The sequence below is a fragment of the Triturus cristatus genome, chromosome 2_1, assembly GCF_964204655.1.
Source record: "Triturus cristatus chromosome 2_1, aTriCri1.1, whole genome shotgun sequence".
NCBI classification, from domain to species: domain Eukaryota; kingdom Metazoa; phylum Chordata; class Amphibia; order Caudata; family Salamandridae; genus Triturus; species Triturus cristatus.
Window position 1 is genome coordinate 871,618,613 of NC_140581.1, and position 23,866 is coordinate 871,642,478.

General features: G+C 45.0%; 1 protein-coding gene across 1 annotated transcript in view; it reads right to left on the bottom strand.

Annotated features, from left to right (window-relative positions):
- The window catches only part of TRPM3 (transient receptor potential cation channel subfamily M member 3), a 1,363,437-nt gene that overhangs the window by 290,200 nt on the left and 1,049,371 nt on the right, over nt 1-23,866 (bottom strand). The window contains exon 12 of the mRNA XM_085633017.1: nt 19,945-19,995. Coding sequence (XP_085489143.1) covers nt 19,945-19,995 — 51 coding nt within the window. The remainder of the gene's footprint in view (nt 1-19,944; nt 19,996-23,866) is intronic.

Genomic DNA, 23,866 nt, shown 5'->3' on the forward strand with positions numbered 1-23,866 from the left:
ATTAGTTAATAGAGGTCCTGATTGATATACCTTCAAGAGTAGGCAGCATTTGGTTTGATATCACACTGCTCTTTCCAAGATCCTGCTGAGAAAAAGGACATGAGTGATAGGGTGTTTGTTTGTGAGGTCATCATGGTCCACATAAAGACTACAGGAATGAAAGGACAGGTCCTGTTTGAAAGGTGTTGTGAAGGATCTACTCATCCTGTAGAAAGATTGAAAAGCATTTTATATAAAGATGACGTTCAAGGACATGCTGGGTGAGTTGTTTAGGAGGAAGTCACTAACGTTGTGGGACTGAAGGCAACGTTGGTAATTAACTTGTTGATGGAAGAGAATTTTAGTGGCATGTTCATTGCAAGTTGCGGGGTCTTGGTATTGCTAAAGATTATTCAGCTCATTATTTATTATTTCTGTTGTATTTAGCCCAGCTTACATTCAGCATACAATAAAAACAGGTTTGATAGCATTGCCTGCATACTTTGTTTAACATGCATGTGTAAATGACAGACCATAATACTAAACAAAATATTACTGGCCTTTCGATTTTAGGATTAACCCTTATCACTCAAGGTTCTAGCAAACCTGTTTGAGATAAATAACATAAACTCCAGAAAAACACAATTTGTATAAGTTACAAATTGGGTTTCTGGTTGGCAAAGGTATGCACCCTGTACAAGCAGGAACCACAGTCCTAAACAGGGTAAGTGTGGTACGAACTAAAATGGACCTTTGCTCACCCTCTGGTAGCTTGGCTCAGAGCAGTCAGACAAAACTAAATAGGCAATGGGTAAAGTATTTGCGTACACAGACACACACAGTAACACAGTGAAAACACCACATAAGTACTCCACACCAGTTTAGGAAAATAGTCAATATTTATCTAAGGAAAGCAAGACCAAAATGGACAAAAATACAACATACACAAGACAAGTTATGAAGTTTCCCAGATTAAATCTTAATGCAGTGCTTAGAAGTCAATAGCTTCAAATGGGGCTATCTGGTCGCGCATGACCAGGGCAAATCAAAAAAGTTCAGTCTAACAGCGATGGAGCACAGGTCGGATACAGGGATCACGCAGACCCAATGACAGTACCTTGAATGCGTCGAAGCTCGGGGAGATGCATTTAAAAACAAAGAGGATGTGTCCACATTGTGTTTCCCTCTTTTAGGTGGAATCGTTGCCTGGCACCCATCCAGGGGTATACCTGTACACATTGAGAGGCCAAGCTTTATTAGAAAGAAGACCTACAGCCCCAGATAGGGACAAAAATGTACTTTCTCTTGGTCCTGATGAAGTGCCGCTCGAATATGGGGCGTTCAAGGCAAGAAACATGTTGACCACACTTGACAAGTAGCTATCCTGGTACTTCAAGACCACATGATAGCACCACTGTTTTTACTTAGTCCTGGTATATTTTCCCTATAAAGATTTTTTTAGGTTACCACAGCCTATTTTAGTCACCACTCACTCACCACACTCACTTATTTCCCTCACTTGCATTCATCTGTATGGTATCTCCAGATCAAAAGATCTCTGATAAAGAAACTCCCAGGCCCGTCAGGCATTGCAGCGCCGGTCAGACGAGGAGTGCCCAATGATGAAGCATGACACCCTAACAGGTGTCTGAGGGCACCAAGATCTGATCTTCAGATCTTTCTGCAACACATATAAAAGCCATCTGGTTCAACTATCTGTGACCACTTGTTAGAGGAGGAACTACCCCGATCTTGATAAATAGTGAACCATCTCCTGGGAGGAGCCAGGGTGTATGACCTCAGCTAAATATCTTACTCTTCCTTCCCTCATTTGATTTAGAGATGCATGTAGTATTAGGCATACACTCTGAATTATTGTCCTGCTCTCACAGAATTCCATGAATAATTCTAGGAATGTTCGACTGTCTCATACTCCCAGGATGATTCACACGCATAATTATTTATGCCTTTGGAAATGTGCAAATCTATATATTGCAACACAAATGTAACTCTAATTTGCATTTGAAACATGTATCTGCTTCTTATGCTCATGAACATATTGTTATGTTATGATATGCCTCCATCTATGTTGGTAGTGCCCCACAATCTTCCTACCATTTCTACCCTGAAAACAGATCTACACTTGAACTCGACAGAAGTGTATTTATGGCTATTTTGAATGTGAGAGATCACCTGCATAATCCACCAACCCTCATAGCCTGTGAAAGCCAAATTGTAATCAAAATTGTTTGATAAAAAAAATCATAAACTCTATTTTATCACCACCTTAAACACATATAATCGCTTGTACTATGTGGTTTGTGGCATGTATGACAGTTTATCAATTTGATTGAGTGTTACACATATTCCATTTTTGTTTGTGTTGTGTTTGGTTATTGATTATGATGTATATAGTTTGAGTATATATGATAATTTTACCTGAAATTAATATAAAGATGAATTAATGATAGCTTGTGCTTATTAGAATGTTTGCGCGACACGTAATATTTTCCCATGTGGTTAATTAAATTGCCTGTACTGTAGACGAAAACATACAATAGAATTTGAAACTGTGATTTCTAGGAGTCAACTGATTTGTAAGGTGGGAGTAAATATATTCAGTTCTGTAATGGGTTTAACAAAACACGTCTTTCTTAATCAGCATCAGGGATTGTCTTAATGTGGGCTCAGCATGCAATTTTAAGAGCTAATAGATTTTTGATAAATGCATGGATTTCCATCGATCTAGGAGTTGTTTATATTAGTCACTTACCTGCATTGAAATCTTGCATGTACCAAAGAGCGTAGTGTTTAAGATTGAATTTTTCAATGCATATTCTGAAATGGCGTCAGTGAAAGTCTGGGGTCTGAACTGAAGGACACTGACAACTGTGTAAACTTTGTTTGACGGGTGTTAGAGAAGCTCTGACAAGGTTTGGGGAAGGGTGTAGATGAAGACAGTGGCATTGGTGAAACCCGCTCCACCAGCTTGATTGGGGGTACAGGATGCTACTAGGACCCCAGGGCATCGAGAAAAGCAACCGAGTGGAGCTAGTCAGTGTGACAGGCAGCCAGGGCTGGTCTGGCCATAGCGGGCATTGGCGTTTCCCCAGGAGGCTGGAAGGGTGGGGGTCGGTTTTGCTACTGGGGTCCAGTTTTGCAGTAGTGCTGCAATATCGAACCCAGTAGCAAAAGCAGCAAGCAGGTGTATCCAGCCTACCAGGGCCAGGCAGTGCTTCCCCAGGGGCTGGTCTGAGGAAATTGCCTGCGCTGTTTTGGGTTCCCAGTCCGGCCCTGCAGACAGCCTCAGTTCGGTTCGCTCGTTGCCCTGAATACTCTTTATGGGGTTTGTAGTACACCTACCTCTTACCAACGGCCGGCCTGTTTAGAACTACAACCCCCAGTGTGCCCTAAAAGTCTGTTTGAACTCCTGCGAAATACAGCGTTAGGGAGTTCTGTCCAGTAGACCCTTTCCTAGCATCCACGAACAATACGACGCAGTGGTGTAACGAAATTTGAGGAGGCCCCCATACAAGGTGCAGGGAGGGGCCCGCTCCGAATTTTATCAGGAGCTCTCGGACGAAAGTACTGTGCTGAGGGGGCCCCCTGCAGCTCAGGGCCCCCCTGCACCGCAGGGGTTGCGGGGGCCTGTGTTACGCCACTGATACGACGCTTTCATTCTCTTTTAACAGCAAGCATACATACGGCTGCCGTTTCTTCTGTACCGTCCTTTAATGAGATGCTTCTGCTGGAGGGCTTCACCTGTGTTTCCTGTAAGCTCACAACATCTCTCTATACTAAATAAGAAGTTTCTTACCATAAGTTAAAAAAAAAACTGAAAGAAAGATCTGAAAATGACATTTCATAACAGACTTTGAAGACTGCATGAACTGAATCAATCGTTTTTTTTATTAATAATCCGGAATGTATTTCGCTTGGTGCAGAAAGCATTAGAACACAATTTTTTATTGTAAAAACTAATTTTTAAACCACTACACTTTATAGTAATCTTGGCATTTATGAATGAAAAACATCAAACGTGCCGTTTCTGACCGATAGTTTTATTTTGTTAAATGTTCCCATTTTTGGTTCATTTTTGTAATTTTACTGGCACACAACTGGGTAACGTTGACCTAAATTATTGATTATCTTTGTCCAAACTAAAGCTAACTAAACCAGTTTATTCTTGTTGTAGCAACTGTCCAGGAGCAAAAAATGAAGTAACAGAGGGGGAGGAGAGAGAGGGAGGAAAAAAAGGAAAGGAGGAAAGAAGGAAAGGAGAGAAAGGGAAGAACAGGGACAGTAGGGGAGGTAAGATGGAGTAAAAGGGCAAATGGGCAGGTGAGTTAAATGGGCGAAAGTGAGGGACAGATAAAGGGAATAGGGAGAGGGATGAGACATGCAGTGATAAAATCAAACATCGCACAGGTAATTGAAGGAGAAAGAAAAGACAAGGATTGGGGAGGCAAGAGAAGAGGGAGAAGAAGTAGGAATAGAGATAAAAGAAGTAAGGAGACGAGAGAGGTGAAGACACAAGCAGAGAAAGGCAAAAAGAAGAGGAGAGAGACAAAAGGAGAAGCAAGACACAGGAAGGATGAAAGGATAAAAAAGACTCAGATCAGAACAAGAGAGAGGTGGGATGTGGGAGAAAATAGAGGAAAGCTAGAGGTGGGGTGAACTGATACCCCTTAAACAGAAAAATTGACTTCCTTGTTCACAGCCTTTCCGGATTTAGGGCCAAGTGGGGAGTAGTTATTCTTCCTGGTTACTACTTTGGATGAAGACCTAGTTAGAACACCTAAAGGTTACTGTTGAATATTTAGGCTGTTGTTTGCAGGGAGTGGTAGACAGAGAGTTTGAAGAGAGAGTCTAGGTTTTCGGATGGGCGTGGATATGTGGAATGTGAGATTAAGGGAGGAGGAGAGTTTCAGTAAGAATTATGTCATAGATTTGGTGTGTGTGAATTCAGGGCGCATCACACCCCTGTGGTAACCATAGCTAGTGTTCGAATGGGTGCTGAGGTGATGAGGCTGGAAAAAAAGGTTGTCATAGACAGCATTGGTGTAAAATAGCAAATTACATTCTCATAAGAAAGGAAACAACTTTGATAATATCACTTTGTTGTCAAGCCCCCACAGGTAGCCAACAATTGAACAATCAATAATTAAATTTGCTCATTTATATCACAATAAATCTACAGTGACAATTCTAAAAACGGGTGTACATTTTTCAAAATGTGAGCTTATTTATTGTGAACAAACAAAAAGGATACAAAACAATATAACAGAACATAATGACCAAGGTTAATAGATGATGTACAGAAGTTGAGACCTCAGAGTCATATATGTAAACATCAATTCCAAGATACTTTCAGGACGGAAAATGAATCTGAACACAACAGAAAATAATTCCTTAGAAAATAAATCACTGGGGAAATAGATGAGCTGGGCGACGTTTCGGTCTTGGTGGCAAAAATGTCCGTTAGACCATCTTCAGGACGATAAATAGAGAGTTATGATTGACCCACAAATCGAAAAGGTTAAAAAACTTCCAGGTCACTGTCGTCTGCAGTGACAGTGGTTCATGAAAGGAGCTTTGCCCCACGTGTGCCGTTTGACTGGAGCAAGCCTCTCCGTCAGCAAGTCATATTGGATTGCTTCGGTGAGACTGCTTCGTCTAGCTTGGAAACTGACCAAATCCTCGAACAAGGTATTATTCCGGTGTCAGTGACCCGGAAGTTTTTTAACCTTTGCGATTCACCTGGTTCAACAAACATATTGCTTGACCAGACATAAGGGTCAATCATAACTCTCTATTCATCGTCCTGAAGATGGTCTAACGGACATCCTCTCCTCAAGAAACCAACTGCTGACCTTACGGACCTGAAAAACCACCGGCCCATCTTTCTCCTCCCCTTTGCGTCCAAAGTCACAGAGAGAATAGTAAACACCCAGCTGACCGCCTTCATAGAACTCCATCCTGGACACTTCTCAGTCTGTATTCCGCAGCAACCACAGCACCGACACCGCCCTCCTCTCCGCTACCGATGACATCTGCATGCTACTGGATCAGGGACACACCGCGGCCCTCATCCACAGCTTTCGACACTGTCTCACATCGCACGCTCGCTGCCAGACTTCACGATGCGAGAATACAAGAAGCCGCCCTTGACTGGATCCGATCCTTCGTCTCCGACAGAACCGGAGAATCCGACTCCTGCCCTTCTTCTCCAAACCCACGGAAATCAGCTGCAGGGTACCCCAGGGATCATCTCTCATCCCCACGCTCTTCAACATCTACATGGCCTCCCTCGCCGCCATCGTCAGACAGCATGCCTCAACATCGTATCCTACGCCGACGACACCCAACTCATCCTCTCGCTCATGAAGAATCCCGAAGACACCAGACTCGTGGCAGCCTAGATGAAGGACAGCTGCCTGAAGCTAAACTCAGAGAAAACCAAGATCCTCATCCTCGGACCCTGCACCACCGCCTGGTGGCCCCCCGCCCTTGGGAGCCCACCCACCCCTACAGACCATGCTCGGAACCTCGGCATCTTACTTGACTCCTCCCTCTCCATGAACCGCCCAATCAACGCCGTCGCCTCCGCTAGCTTTAACTGCCTTTGCATCCTCCGAAAGACCTTCAAATGGATTCCCCCGACTGCAGAAAGACCGTCACCCATGCACTCTTAACCAGCAGACTGGACTACGGCAACACCCTCTATGCTGGAATCAACAAAACTCTTCTACACAAACTACAAACCATCCAGAAACGCCGCAGCCAGACTCGTCCTTGGGACACCGTGCCATGAGCACATGACCCAACACTTACGAGGCCTCCACTGGCTCCCCGTCAAAAGGAGGGTCACCTTCAAACTCCTCACCCACGCCTACAAATCCCTCAACAACATCGGACCCAACTACCTCAACGAGAGATTATCCTTCCACGTACCCAAGAGGAACCTCCGCTCCACCGACCTCGCCCTGGCAGAGGTTCCCTGCATCCGCAGAAAGAGAACCAGCGGGAAAGCTTTCTCCTACATCACAGCGAAAACCTGGAACAAGCTCCCTGTGAACCTCAGACGCTCCCCCCACCCTGCACATGTTCAGGAACGACCTCAAGACCTGGCTCTTCGACTAACCCGGAGCCGCCGCGCCCCCCCTTCACCAGCGCCTTGAGACCCTCACGGGTGAGTAGCGTGCTATATAAACCCCTGATTGATCGATTGATTGACATTTTTGCTGGCAAGATCGAAACGTCGACCAGCTCATCTATTTCCCCAGTGATTAATTTTCTAAGGAATTGTTTTCTGTTGTGTTCAGATTCATTTTCTGTCCTGAAAGTATCTTGGAATAGATGTTTACATATATGACTCTGAGGTCTCAACTTCTGTACATCATCTATTAACCTCGGTCATTATGTTCTGTTATATTGTTTTGTACCCTTTGTTTGTTCACAGTAAATAAGCTCACATTTTGAAAAATGTACACTCGTTTTTAGAATTATCACTGTAGATTCATCGTGATATAAATGTGCAAATTTAATTATTGATTGTTCAATTGTTAGCTACCTGTGGGGGCTTGACAACAAGGTGATCTATTCAATCGGTTTTGACTAAGTCTTTTGAATCAAAACCCTTGTAGACATATTTACCTATCAATAGCTACATTTCCCAAGCCTCCAATGGTATATTAGGTTTCCCACTTTCTTTTTACTAACTTTGATAAGAAGCACCATTATCAACTGCCAATACTGAGTACATGCTTTTCCCAAGTCAAATAGATTCTAGGCAGTGCTTAATTTGTAAAAAGATAAGTCTAGGTACTCAATATATTTGTTAAGAGTGCTCCTCCCACTTCTGCCACTAGCACCACCATCTTCTACTACAAAATATATACTGCATATAATACCTGACCTGAGTTGCGTTCAAGCCCATCTTCTCCCTAAGGACTTGGGACGTTCCCACGAAGAATATTTTGAAAAATAGGAAATTTGTCCCCTTCTGGGTATTAAAGGATAGACAATTAGGGTGCAATGTGCCACTCACATCGCTGGGTACCAGTGTCACTGCACCTGCTGCACCTAGTGATATTTATTATTTACACCCTTGAGCAATAGGAAATCTTGCTGTGCTCGGTCTTTGTCTAAGTGAAGTTTTCTTTGTTGGTGTCTGTGCACAGCTCCAGGGAAACTGACACTGTTCTTAAAAAAAAGAACATAATCTCCTTGATGTCAATTTTTATAGCCACTGACTTACTGCTGCTGCTGCCAGTTTCACTGCACTCCAGTAACCTCCAGTGACCTTTATCATTCTCCTCCATTCCTTTCAGCTTTTTCTTTTCATTCCTGAGAAGCACTGGCCAAAAAATAAGACCACTTGGGTGGCAGAAGTCACGGGAATCTGTAGGAAACTGCTGGCAGCAAGCACACTCTCCTGTTTAATAATTGATTGTTTCTCCAGCATGGTGCTAAATAAGTCCCAGTTCTCTAAATGATGTGCTGGCGGTGCCCACCGGCAAGCATCGGTTACATTTATTACTGATTCTACGCTTCACGTAAATACGTGCTTTAATTTAGAAATGTACACTAACGCAGATTCAAATGTTTCCGAATGTATGTTCTGACAAGACATATCGCGTCACAGCAGTCCTGGCAAAACATGTGATTAATGAGCAGGATTTGACAGCGGGTTTTGCGTGATGCAGATATTTTGAATTTTATACAGAAAAAAAGACTTTCATTTTTATCTAGCCGGCATTTTGCATCAAATGTAATAGCTGTTTGGGACTGAGCCATGTATTTTAAATAAAGACAATAGACACTGTCTTGTTGGAATTTCTTTTCTAAGCCAGGCTGTTGCTTCTGTCCTTACTCAAATTACTGAACGAAAGGACAGCTTTTTGAATAAACAATTACACAATGCTATTTTTTTAGTACACTTTTACATAAACACTTACTTAAATCTTCAAAATGAAATGAGGTGGGCACTGGACTTCAGGCAAGTGGCTAATTACATTTCTTCTCAAATTGCTGCCATGCAACGCATGGGTGGAAATAATGATCATAATCTTTGATAAATTATAATTACCACCGATACATTTTTAAAGGACAATCCAAAAGCCACTCAAAGCCGAGAGTGGGCGAATCTTACTTACATTTGCTATCAATGAGTTTCGAAACATACTTCTAATAGGTGTTCGATCAAACATGATCATATAAGGGGTTCCTCCAATTACATTGTAGATGGTTGTGACTCTTTGGGGTAAACTGCAGTGGTGGCTCCTCTTTTATGGCGGAGGAGCATCGCCCCACTGCTTTCAAGAAGTGCGAAGAAGAAGCATAGAATGACAATAACTTTAAGTGATTATCATTTTAAGCTTCCTTCTGCTTTGCGGGTGGGCAGGTGGGCGGGGCTGCTCTGCTCGCGGAGCAGGGCAGGGGAAGAGTGGTTTGCCCACTCCTAAGTGTGCAATTTATGTTTGGTCGGCCCTCTCAGGCCGCCCAAACCAGTCATGCGCACTTTGCCCGTTCTCCATGCAGGGTGCATTACAGCCTGCCTGGAGAACAAGTCCAGGCTCCCATTTCCTGGTCGAGGGACTAAACAGGACACTCATAACCAATCACAACACTGCATTGAAAAAGTCCCCGGCCCGGCCCCTCTACACCCCGTGGGTCCTACTAAGGTCACCCCTGTTATCTCTATTGCATTACTCAAATCAAACGTATTGTGGATTTTTTCCGTGCTTTGTATAGCGCTAAGATGCCGCAGTTTGAATGCCTCACCGTGCTTTCAGGCCCATTGGTAAAGTGAGAAGGGAGGAACTGTGGAAGTAATGAGAGGGGGCTGATTGGCGAGAGTATGCCGAGATGCACGCCGAATTCTGTATCTCTGAGAGGAAAGGCTTCCTGGTGCTCAAATGAGCCACTAAGCAGTGAAGCACATAACCTTCTACAACACTCCCTACGGCCTAATCAAATTTCACTAAACAAAAGTAGAACAGACTACCAACCTTTGAGTTCATGGATCAAAGTTTAGTTCTTATTGTTCGTACATTAGAAAGTGCACACACATCACTACAGTGAGTTGAAAGACCACACACACAGCACAGAGGCAGCCAGCGAAGCACTGACCAAATGGACAAAGTCAGCATAAACGAAAACACGAATATTGCATCAAACTGAGGAGCAAACTCCAAAAGATGTACTAAATAGTGAAGAAATGATGTTAAAAAAACGAGCCTAGGTTGTTATTAATAGTAGATATTGCACCAATAACACTGCAGTGGCACATGAAAATGAAGGCTGTGATGGATACATTTCCAATAAAAAGGAGTGAAAAACAACGGCCTTTCAAAATATTCCTTTATTTAATGAGGTGCGCTTGGGTTTTGAAATGCGCTGTCACCTCATTCAGTCAAAAGGACCCTTATATGTTGTGGCTCCTTCACTAATCCTCTCACAGTTGCTCTCACTAACAGTCCTGACTCTTTAGTTAGCTGCGCATTGCATTTTGGAACCTGTTGTTTCTCTCTACACAGTTTAGTCATAGTTTTTTGTAGGATAAATTATCCAATGTAAAACGAGGCAGCTATTTTACCCCACCTGGCTGTTTTCAATCAAAGCTCCCAATAGAGAGCCATAACAGCTGAGTTGGCTACAATAGACACATCTAGTCAGCGCGACAAATAGACCTATTTCTCCTCCCAGATTGACAAAGCCCAATCCAACCAAAACAACATCTTTAAATTTACAAAATCATTTCTCAACCCAAAGCAATGATCAGGGGTATTCCACCCTCTAAAACCTTATGCAATATAATATCCTCTTTTTTTGACGAAAAAATACAGGCCATTTAACATGAGTTTAGAACCAGCTCCCCTTCAACTAATATTTTGACAAGGAACAATCCCCCGACAGGAGCATCATTGACAACTTTCTATGGAGTTACCTTACCTCAGTCACGCCAGGCTATTTTAGACTGCAAATCAGGATCACCTCATGATCCCTGCCCCCTTGTATACTTCATAAAGTTGTTGATAGCCTAAACCCAGTGATCAATGATATTTTGAACAGTTCACTAGCCACTGCTGAGGTCCACAACGACTCGAAATTAGCAGTTGTTAAACCGCTGTGTAGATCAGCTTGACCACACTGCACTGTCCCTCCTGCTATATGAAGCCAATCATAGCCACCTGCTAGCCCTTTCCGGGACGCTACCAGAGGTCTCGCACACACAGGCACCATTCTCGGGCCTTACTCCCATTCCACCCACATGCTGAAGGCTGCATCACTGTTTGGCCTCCTGCAAGCTGTCTGAGGCTGGCAGGGTGAGGTGGCCTGTGGTAGCAGCTGGTACAGGCTGACGCAGTGAGGTAGCCTGTGCGAGAGGGAGGGGCAGAGAAAAGTGACCAGAAGAGACACAAGGAACTGGTGGGCTGAGAAATCGGGTGACTAGGTATTTTTTTGTAGGATAAATTATGTAAAACGAGGCAGATATTTTACCCCACCTGGCTGTTTTCAATCAAAGCTCCCAATAGAGAGCCATAACAGCAGAGTTGGCTACAAAAGACACATCTAGTCAGCGCGACATGCTCACCTCTTTGTAAACACTTGTTCTCTATGACACAACTTTGTAGCGCAGAGAGTCGGGAATCTGGTGGGCCGCACTGGAGGGCTGACTGGAGACGAGTCGACAGAGATCCAAAGAACGAACAGGAGGCAAAAGCCTTCAGCAACGGACGTGAAAATCTTGCCTCCTATTCTCATAGGCTGACAGTATCAAGGGTCAGCCAGTCAGAGGAGGAGGCGGGATACTAGAAGAATATTCTCAACTACGTCACAGATCCGGGCGAGCTGAGTGCTCGACCGGAGACCTGGAAAAACTGCTGCTTTAGGCAGCACCTCGTTGCCCTCACCTCTGCCTCACAGGTGCACACTGCACATGCGGGAATTGGGCGATACTGAAGTCGTCCACCTCGCATGTGCAGCATGTATTTGTAGACAGCTGGGCTGCACTGCTATTTCCAGACCTTACTGTACTGCCTCAGAGCAGTCTTTTAATCTCCCTCTCCTTTCCTCAAGACTGGTGAGGCTCCGCCCCCTACGCCCTCATGCAGGAACCACCCCTGGTAATGGTATTTACCATGTGTGGTAAATACTCCACCCAATTCCTTGAAATAAGAACCACAGTCTTTAAAATGTACCTGGGAACTGCTGGAACTGAGCGATGGAATCAACTGTGCAAGAACCAGGAAGTGGGGCGTCTCGCAGTGACAGAGCAGCATTTGACCGAGCACCTTTGCCACTGCTGGGGCAATCACTGCCTCTGCCACAACGTTCCCAAGAGGAGGCACCATCCACACCTGCATGCTTCATTATTGGAATGAAAGTTTATAGGGTCTGGCGGACATTCTTTGCGCCATTCCAGTGGCCTCAGTGGCATAACATATCCCCCTCAGTCACTGTGGTGCGGGGTGGGGGGGGGCAGAGCTCCAAGGGGCCTTCTCAGCAAGAGTGGTAGGTGGTGGCCCGCTGAGGGGGGCCCTCTGTGTACTTTGCAGGGGGCCTTCTCAAATTTTGTTACGCCACTATGTAGCCACTAAGCAAAGAGCTCAGTTTTAGGCTATTCAATAAGCTCTATGAAGCAGTCCCAATTGAGCCTTATCTTTTGCTCTGTATGATCTAAGGGGTAGGGCTTGATTTAATGTCTGTCACTCCTCTTGTCTTGAGACACTGTGATTCTCTTCTGCTAAGACCTCCATGCCCTCGCCAGGACAGTGACCATAACATTTTCCTACTTCAATAAGCACTGAACTTTAAACTCATGACATTTTCTTTTTACCCTTGAAAATGTTCCAGGCCTGGGAGCCAAATGAAGCGGCAGAACACATGGTGGCTGTTCCCTTCCTAATACTATTATGATAAACATGCTGTTAGAAGACCAAGAAATTTCAGAAAGAAAATAACTGAAATCTGTGGAATTACCAATGAAAAAGAGAATGGAAAATAACATCCAGTCTGATCTAGTATTCATCTTCCACTGTATTTTCTTTGTCTACTGCATTGTCATTCCTTGTTGATTGCACCTTTTCTTGTCCACTGAACTTGTGAATATATAAAAAAGGAACTAAGGGGCTCATTATGATGTTGTGATGTTCACCACCGCCGAGCTGGCGGTGGCGACCGTCACGACATCGTAACGAGTGAAACCCCCCGCCATATTACTATGGTGGGGGGTTTTGCGGCGGACGCAAAGTGCGTCCGCCGCTTTCCCGCCAGTCGGCAATCGTTCCGATTGCCAGCCGGGCGAAATTGGCCCCTAATATGGTGGCCGTGCCTAGCTGGCGCCGCCATCCATATTAGGATGTATTGCTGTTAGGGCCTTTCCATGGCGGCGAGCAGAGACGGTTTAAGGCATGGGCAAAGTGGTCCTTGGCCCAGGGGGCCCCATGATAGAGCCACCTCTGTTCTGCAGGGGAGGCTTGTTCTAATGACCTTGAATAATTCTTAAACAGATTGTCTTAAATACAGTTTTCAATTTATTTTTAATGTGTGTGTTGTGTGGCAGTGAAAACAGACATTTTCCAAAGAAACGTTCTGTTTGTTTATTGCAACATCCCTAAAAACACGTTTCATTTAGATCAGAACCAGACCTGACATATAAGAAATGGGAGGGTGTCTCAGGTTGCAGTAATATCAGTGAGCTGCTGCTGTGTTATATTGAAAACTCACATCACAATCCCTGAATATTAGATGTAAACACATTTAGAATTTGGATTAGTGTGCCTCTGCACTGTGAGTGTCCTAGCAGACGAGGGCATGAAAGAGCTGAAATTAGATCATAAATTCAAAGATTCTCCGAACAGGGGCTCCCACATACCTTTGGCCCAGGGCCCCCCAAATCCTTAAACTGTCCCTGGCGGCGAGGCGGCCATGGAAAGGCTGGTGGTGAATCACTCTGGGGGCCCATTGCGGGCTGCCGGGAGGGGTGGGGGGCTGCACTTGGGGGGTACCTATGGTACCCCCCTACATTGCCATGCACAAGGTGGCAGGCACTGCGCGGTGCCTGCCACGTTGTGCATGGGAATGCACGTCATGTCATTTGGACATTGCGGCAGGTGCTGCTGTGAGCAGCAACCGCCGCAATGTTAACTTGCGGAATGCGACCACCAGGGTGGCAGTTGCATCCTAATCAGGGCTGCGGGACCGCCGCACGTCTGGTGGCCGGTCCCGTTTGCACTGGGATGACGGGTGGACTAAAGTCCACCCGCCATCCTAATCAGCCCCTTTGTTTGGTGCTTGCATTCTCAGTACATTTCATTATGAGTACTTGAGCTAGGAGGCCCTCCCCTGAGCAAAATGGAGCAACTTCCCCTTGAAGCCTTGGATCATGATTGCAGTGACAGAGTTCTGTCTAGTGAGGTAAGTTGGTTAGGAAATGACTATACATTTTTGTAGGCTCGCTGGTCTGAGTTGGCCACCCGTCTTTTGATCCTCCCATCAAAGTGATTGCAGGTGGGAGTTTGAATGTCCTGCACAGATTTGCACCAAGCCTACCACTGAATAAAAGGTAAGATGTAAAAGCTGCCTAGACACATGGATGTAGACTTTCATGGGTCATTAAATTCTAGCACATGGAAATAGGCACAGATCCACACAACACAGAGTTATTTGATTATAAAATGGTGAAACTAAAGGAGTGTTGTAGTGGCCACTCTCAAAAGTCCCCAAAATAAAAATCAAATGTGCACTTGGGACGCATGTGGAATTGGCGGAGTTGGAGTTAGTGGAAGACAAGTGAAATGCGTAAGCTGAGAGGAGCCCATATGCCATTCTATAGATTAGGGATATATTATTTAAGGCTGTACCCTCAATCTCAATTCACTGCTGTTATGTATTTATTTATACATTATTTTATGCTATGATATGTAGATTTATAAAGTGCACAAACACCCGGGAGGGTATCCTGGTGTTCAGCAGGGGAGCGTCTTGCCAAACCTAGGACCTAGTGGACCGACTCAAAAAGCTAGGTCTTCAGCTTCTTGCAGAATTCAAGAAGTTGAAGATAGCACGCTCAAACCTGGGATATCAAGAGGACACCTGGCAAACGTACATTAAACTGGAGGAAAGAAAAACAATTTAAAAAGTGAAAATATTTAACAGAGCAAAGTTCAGTTTGGTTGGTTCTGATTTGGGCCCGTGATGAGGCAAGAAGACGAGAAAGGAGATGAATGCGGGGACGAAAGAGTGGGGATAAATCACGGTTGAGATGGCTACCAAGGATAAAAAGGACCATTAGGTTTGTTTAGTCATTCCGCATAATGTGCAAGGTATAAGTAAATAATTAGGTGAATCGATGGTATTGGAGGTAAAAGGAAAATCGAAAGACAGGACGAACTGTGAAACCAAGGATGGCTCATAGGGAAGAATGTGAACTGTGATTCTGTCATGATTTTGCAAATGAAGATCTTTACATCTAGGCAGCTTCATGGCCTTATTACATAAAGGCAGGTTCATGGCCGAAAAGTGTGCATCCTTGGTAATGATACATGAAGTATTAAGAAATTATTTGTCTTCTACACCCTATTTCTTATTCTATATAAGCAAACCCAGTTTTATAGACACGGCATAATATACAGAACATCTCTTTAAACTGTAATATTAGCATCTGTTATTTCGGTCAGTGCCAAGAAGCCCTTGCTGGCGTGCATGTGTGCTTTACAAAATTGCATGTTATGTTATGTTATGTTATGTTATGTTATGTTGTGTTACCATATGTGATGTTATTACATTAAAAGGAAGCATTGAGAAGCACAGAGAGTGCAGTCTTGATCCAGCCCTCTTTAGACAGCTTTAAATTGACTCCCCTATGAGTCTTCTTGTCATCAATAGCTGACTTCAGATCAGCCCTCATCAGTCATTGACTTTGAGTTGCTTTTCATGGTTAATGGGCTGTCTGTCACGGTCATGACATCTTTTGAGGATGGTTACATTGCCCCATAAGCATCCCTTTTGGATTTCTTGGTGACTGGATCATTTAGTCCTTTTGTTAAACCGCAGATGCTTGAAACTAAGACCCAGTCTGCATTCTTTGATGAATTACCTTTGCTGGCATAATGACAATTGCATGGCTGATTCATGCCTTTACTACTTGCTGTTTGGATGCCCGAGGCTTTCATAAACTAAAGGCACAGTGCTAGTCACTAACCACCATTTGATAGTTGATTTCTTTTACTTTGTTGTCATGTTGACATGTACAGTTTTTTTTTATTCACAAAGTAAACATGGGGGGACAGGATGTTTTACAGACGTGACATACATGCTGGCCCTTTTGACAAAAGGATATACTATGCATAAGTTCGCTGAGCACTCCTTTGAAGTTCTCCACTTTCAATGCAAACCTCATCTTCTCTCACAATTTCATAACACTCCTTTCTTTTTCTTCTCCCAGAGAACAGCAGTTTATTTTTATATGTCAACAAACTTAAGCAATTTACAGCATCAAAAATAATAAACTAATTATCTTAGCATAACATGTACTTTAATAGTAAGAGCACACGGTTCTGCTCCTCATTAAGAATGGTTTGATTTGCAAGCAAGAAATCCAGAAAATGCTTTAGAAGTGCAAACCTTTATATGACAGACGAAAATGCAAACCTAATCTACCTATTTACTTACTGTACCTAATTTCCTCTATCAACCTGCCATACCTACTAGGCCTACCTACAATACCTATCACCTATTCTTTACCTAACCTAACAAACCTACCATAACTAAAATATCATATCTACCATACCTACTGACCATAGACAACTTATCATACCTAATATACCATACTTACCAAACCTACGTACTATATCTACTTACCTACCAGTCTTACCATACTTAGCTCCATACCATATAATATTTCCATTATATCTCCCTACCTCCATACCTACAATATCTTACCTGCATAGCGTACCTAAATTACCATGCCAACCTATATGCAATACTTAATACAATATATCTGGCCTACCATACGTGCCAGAACATAACTACCTACCATATCTAAATCAGCTATCATACTATATAAAACCTATGTAACCTACTATACATAACCTACACCTACAAAGCCCTCCATAACACCGGACCCCAATACCTCAACGAACAAATCTCTTTCCACGCCCCAAGAGAAACCCCCGCTCTGCCAACCTAGCACTAGCCACGGTCCCCCGCATTCAAAGAGCCAGAACGAGATCAGATCCTTCTCCAACCTCGCGACCAAGACCTGGAACAAACTCCCCCTTCTCATCAGACAAAGCCTGACTCTGCACCAATTCAGAAAGGACCTCAAGACCTGGCTCTTTGAATGACCTACAGAGCTGCTCGTCCCCACCTCCCCCAGCACCTTGAGACCCTCACCGGTGAGTAGCGCGCTTCAAAATCCCTGATTGATTGATAGGTCCACTTCTGCAGTGTGTAAATCTTACACATGCCCTGAGGTAGTAGTTTTGTAAAAAAGGGCCACGTTATGTCTAGGAGACCTCAAATAATGGCTTTATGAACTACAGACTACTCCAGAAAACTCTTGGCCCAGATGTACGACGTAAAATTGCATGCGCAAACGGGTTTGCGACCCGTTTGCGCATGCAATTTTAGTCTGGGCCATGTACTTACACTATTTTGCGAGTCGCAAATAATTTGCGACTCGCATAATGGTGTATTGCGACTCTTTATTAGGAAGGGACATTCCCTTCCTAATAGGGACAGCAAAGCCATGTATGAATGTTTTGCAACAGCAATTGCGGTCGCAAAACACTCGCAGATTCCCGTCCTCTTCAAGAGGGTGGTAGTGAAGTCGTAAATGGGAAAGGGTCCCCAGGGGACCCCTTCCCCTTTGTGACTGGCTCCAAAAATATTTTTTTAGGGCAGGCACTGATCCCAGGGACCACTGCCTGCCCTTAAAAAATTAAACAACAACGTTCCATTTTTTTTTTTTTGCATCCCATTTTACTTTAAGGAAAACTGGCTGCATTAAAAAAAAATGCTTTATTTAAAAGTAGTCCCAGACATGGTGGTCTGCTTAGCCCAGCAGGCCACCATCCCTGGGAGGGCCTGCCATTCCCAATGGGTTCGCAAATTGCGAGAGGCTCGTTAATATTCATGAGCCTCGCAACTTGCCACTCCATTGGGAATCGCAAACAGTGTTAAACACACTGTTGTACATACAAAATAGAGCCTTGCAAATGTCTCGCAATTTGAGAGGCACAATTTTGCGTGTTGTACATCTGGCCCTTTGTTTCTAACTCAGGGGATGTCCATTAATGGCCTAAAGTGCTGCAGACTACAGTGGGAAAGGGTTGATTGCAGTCCCTGAGGAACAATATTGAGACTTGTTTGTTTTGCCAATGCTGGTTTCTGTTATTTACTGCATGTAAACAAATGATATCAATAAATTGCATTTCTATGGTGGACCCAAGAAACGCATCTACAAACACAAGAGGTTGGGAGCCGCAGTGAGAGCACAGGTACACAAAAATATTCACAATTTTCACTTCAAAACTAATGTGACAGCGAAGGTTGCTCAGAAAATGCCTTTGATCTGTCTTCTGTAAAACAACATAGCACTCAAAGTACACATATCAATCAATGACAGAGATGTTTGGGACATGAAATCAAAGTGGCAAAATCTGCATGTGGCATTATGTTCCATAAACAATGGAATAGGCTGCTGTAACGTGAGTGTAACATCTATGTCTACCTCAATACCGCTGCCAGGGACGCACACAAGAGCTTTGAATGTGTACTTACATACAGGAATAAACTTTTTTTTTTCCCAGTGTGCGTCCGTGTGACCTACAGACATATTGCCCCAGTATAAGTCACACAAGATTGTTAAGCGGCTAACTTTGTTAACTTTATCTATATTGTGGCAGTCCATGGCAGTGCACAGCATGCAGTTTTGACGGCAAGTTGTCATAGTTCATTGCGTAACTTAGTTTGTTCCTTATGCAATATGAACCCTCATGCACATTTTAATTGGTATGCCTCAGTGCAGTGCCACTCGACATACATGACCTCAAACAGGTCTATCTCCACCACTGCAGACTCCACGTGAAGACCTCCTGCTCAAAGAACCACCCACATGCGCCCATGTGCTTCTCGGGCTTTCACAGTGTTCACAACATCACAAAAGTGTAAAGGAGTGGAACACAAGTGTGCATGATCTCCCAGGAGTGCCTTGTGTATAGGTATTAGGAGCTCCCAGAGAATTTAACAATGCTTACTTAGCTTTTGATAGCAGACACAAAAGTACCTTGATGGCTCAGGGATACAAAGGCTTTAGTTATCCTATTTTCAAATATGCCTTGTGTTTGAAGGGCAATTTTCGTACAGATAATTGGTCGTTCAAGAAATATTTAAAGTGCACTTATAGACTCTCAGACAAGAAGATTTAGAAAGGGGTCCCAGGCATGTGTACAATTCATCCTTACCCTTATGTTGGACAGAAAGGGGTCAAGTTTTATTGGTAAAGGCAAAAACTGCAATAGAAAAGTCGTTGCAGTGGGAGTGACTGAAGCAAAATAAATAATCTGACTCACTGAAGACAAAAAAAAAGTACTTTTTTGACCATTTACTGGGAAATATTTTTAACAAGTTGGAAACATTAAAGAAACCCTCAACGACAGCATAAGTTCACACACGTGACACTACACAGAAGTATCTACTGATCTACTAACAAAAAAACACCACCGAAAGCTTCTACGACTACCAAGGCGGGTTTCCTAGTGAGGACATGGCGTGTATGAATAGTGTGCAGATAACTGTCAAACAGTATTTCATACAGAGAGTGATGTTAAAAGTGTGGGTATGGATGAGAAAGGAGATGGAAATGATCTGAAAAGCTCATGCAAAATGGCGGCTGTCTCTACCACAAGGAACATTCCAGTACATTACCTTGCCGCTTAACGGCCTGCCTCTTACCTTTTTGACATCCCTGACCAAATGATACAATGTATTTGAAGGTCCATGCCTCTGAAAGGAACAAATAGAAACCATTAAAAGATGTGTGCACCGCGCACAAAATACATTTAGGAAAATTAGACAATTTACCAATGTGCTATCTGTAGAGCCTGGCATGACATTATCGCCCCAGGACAGAAAGTTTTAATCAGTACCTGTAGAGAAGGCGTGCATCATTAAGCCACACTGGTATCATAAACATAAATCAGTTGTTTAACTACTTTTATGCATATTAACATTATTTCCCATGTGTACAGGCTGACCATGTCCAAGTTTGTTAATACAGTGCACAGAAATGCAGGATTTAAAATATGAACGAAATACTAAACATGCGTTGTATCTGCCAGTTAATTACTAATTCGACTGTTAAAAGGAGGGAGTTACTAACTAAATCCGGGATTACAAATTTTGAAGGAAAACCGCAACTCTCTGGGGCATATTTACAATAAAGTGGCGAAGCATGTTGTTAAGCCAAGAAGGCTAACAACACGCTTCGTCACTTTAGAAACGCAGGGCTGCACCATATTTACTAGAATATGGTGCAACCCTGCTTTTCCCCCTGCGCTGGTGCTAGCTTTAGCTGCCTAGCGCCAACGCAGGCACCCTTGCACCATAGCGCAAGGGTGCCTGTGTTGAGGGGAAGATTATTTATGTGCAGGAAGGTCCCCCTTCCTACACATAAACAATCATTTTGAAAAAATTCAGTTTTGCAACTTCTATGTGTGCTGAAACTGCATAACTGCATTAAAAAAAGTATATATTGTTTATGTGCAGGAACCTTCCTGCACATAAACAATCATATGCAATTTGCTGTTTCTATGTGTGCTGCCTTGCAGCACACATGGAAACAGCACAAACAAGGAGAAATAAAGCATTTCTCCTTGTTTCGCCTGTTTAAGAACAGAGGGCATATGTACAAGCCCCTATTGCCATCACAAAGTGACGTTGTTGTGGTGACAAAGGCCTCGCCTTATTTACAAGGCAGCGTTAAGCCACTTAGGGCCTCATGTAGGTAAATAAATTTTACCGGTTCTTAAATACCGAGCCGTACCGAATCGGTAAATTAGAATCGGTAAGTTATATGTAGGTAAAAATTCGGTAACAGTTACCGATTCGGTAACATTCGGTAAATACGAATCGGAATTCACCGAATCGGTAAATACCGAGGTGATATTTACCGAATCGGAAAATACCGAGGTGGTATCTACCGATTCGGAAAAGACCGAGGTGGTATCCACCGAATCGGAAAATACCGAATCGGTATGTACGGATTCGGTAAAGAACAGCACATGACTTGACGAAACAGCTAATCCTGTGCAACGACAGCCCACCCAACCAGGAACTGCCCACACCCAGGCAGGTGTACACAATTAGCCGACGTGGCCACACCCAGGCAGGTGTACATAATTAGCCGACCCTGGAGAGGCTTGGAGTGCAGAGGAGAGGCAGGGAGCAGTTGCATGTGCGAGCGGGAAACGAACAGCATGTCCAGCCAGAGAACACAGAAAGACGGAGGGGAAAGGAGGAGGAAGCTCAAATTCAGCCCCAAGGAACTCCAGGTGCTGGTGGAGGAGGTGGTGAAGCAGCACCAGAAGCTGTTTGGGAGGCAATCCCTGCAAGTGCCTGAGGCCGAAAAGCGCAACATATGGCTGGCCATCCAGGCGCAGGTCAATGCTGTGGGAGTGACCCACAGGGACATTGAGGTCCTCAAAAAGCGCTGGTATGACCTGAGGATTGTGACCAAGAGGAAGATGGGCGACATCCAGAAGGAGGCCAGCCAGACCGGAGGTGGAACCAACAGGGCACCTGCCCTCACCGAACTGGAGGAGCTGGTGGCGGCCACAATCGAGCAAGAGAGCGTCGTGGGTCTTGGGGACGCCGACAGCTCTGCCAGAGCCGCAACACACCAAGGTAAGACGAAAGCACAGCAATGTAGCCCCCCCTACCCCTATCCCACATCCCCCATTGTGAAACGAGAATCACACTGCAGTCCACACGTGTCAGTGCAGACAGGCAATGCATTCCGGGAGATGTAGTCAGGGCAACACTAACCATGACGTAAATGTCACAGGGCAACAGGGCATGTCACGCACTCGAGGCACAAGGAGACAGAGGACAGATTGGAATGTGAAATGATTTATTGTGACGCTTGCAATGCAGCCCTTCGGGGACACTGAGCCAATGTTGTTTTTCTGTCCACAGATGTGACATCATGCAGTACAGGGCATGCTGCAGGGGAGACGGCACACCTGCCACAAAAATCACCTCTAGCCAGCACGAGTTCAGACCAGGGAGCAGGCCCACTGGCAGCCGCACCACCAACACAGCCAGCCTCGCCGCACACAGAGCCAGCATCACCTCACCGAGAGCCAGCATCACCACAACCACAGCCAGCATCGCCACTCATGTTCGAATCACCGGCCACATCTCCGCTTGCAGGTGTGAGAATGAGGAGGCGTCCAGCAGCCAGGCTACGAGCCTTCGACACCTCGTCAGACGACAGCATGGGCCCAGAAGACCGCACCGGGCACCAGGAAGGGAGCCATCCCACTGTGCCCCACACCTCACAGGCAGCACAGACGGGAGCAAGAGGGCACCGCAGGTCGCGTGTCCAGAGTCCACCAGCACCCACTGACGGCCATGGTGTCTTCTTGGGGCTCGAGGGCCAAATGTTGAAGCAACAGCGCCTGCAATCAAAGGCAGTTATGTCAGTCCAGAGGCACATGCGGGTGATGAAGACAAGCTTAGTCAACATGGACACAAACATTGGCGGCATGGCTGCGGGCATTCGGGACATGTCCCAGTCAATCCAGCAGTTGTGCAGCAAATTAGATGCTGACATCGAAGCACGGCGCCGGGAACGCCAGAGAAGGGACACTACCAGCAGGGCACTCAACCGTCTGGCAACTGCGACTTCCCTACTTTGCCGGCGCTCTGTGACGATGCAGGAGGGCCTAACACAGTGCTGCAGCGACCTGTCTCGGGGGATGGTGCAGGTGACAAGTGCACTAGGGGTGCTATTGACTAGTCAGGCGTCGACAACTGCTGCAGGGGATGCTGCGGAGCGCATCGACACCAGCAGCAGCATCACACCCCCCGTCCCAGAAGCACGCAGGAGCAGCAGGCGGCTTGGGGTTGGCTCTAGTGAGGATGCACAGGCCGTGCAATCCACCACTGCAGCGCGTATGCGCAAACATTGATGTGGCCCTGCTTAGCCACTTCCCATTGGGTGACGTAACCCTGGACATACTCCTTGTATAGATGGTATATTGCCAGATTGGCCTGTTCATGTGTTCATGGCGTGGTGCCACATTAAACTACGTCATGACTTCTCACAACTCGCTGTGTCCCCTCACTTACTCAGAAATAGTTGCATGTGATCTCTCTCCCATCGATTGCAGTTGGCACTCTAGCTGCGCTGCCCTCTGGCTGGCCTGACTCATCCTCGTTGTCCTCAAAATATGTTAGTTCCACATCTGTACCTTTTTTCGTGGCAAGGTTGTGCAGCATTGCACAAGTGGCAATAATCTTGCAGCAGGTGATGGGTTTGTACTGGCGTGCGCCTCCGCTCTTGTGGAGGCAGCGGAACCTGCTCTTCAGTAGTCCAAACGTGCGCTCCACCACATTGCGTGTTGTTTTGTGGGCCACGTTGTATCGTCTCTCACTCTGGGTTGCTGGGTGTAGGTAGGGAGTGAGGATGAATGAACGGCATGCATATGCACTGTCGCCTGGATGAGTAAGAGGGAACCATCAGTTACATGCCTCTATACACTCTGATTTGCAGGTTTCAAGGGGCGTCACTGTTACTTACCCAGCAGGTATCCCTCTCCGAATTCGCCGGCACTCAGTCGTGTGTAGATCCCACTATTCTGGAAGATGTAAG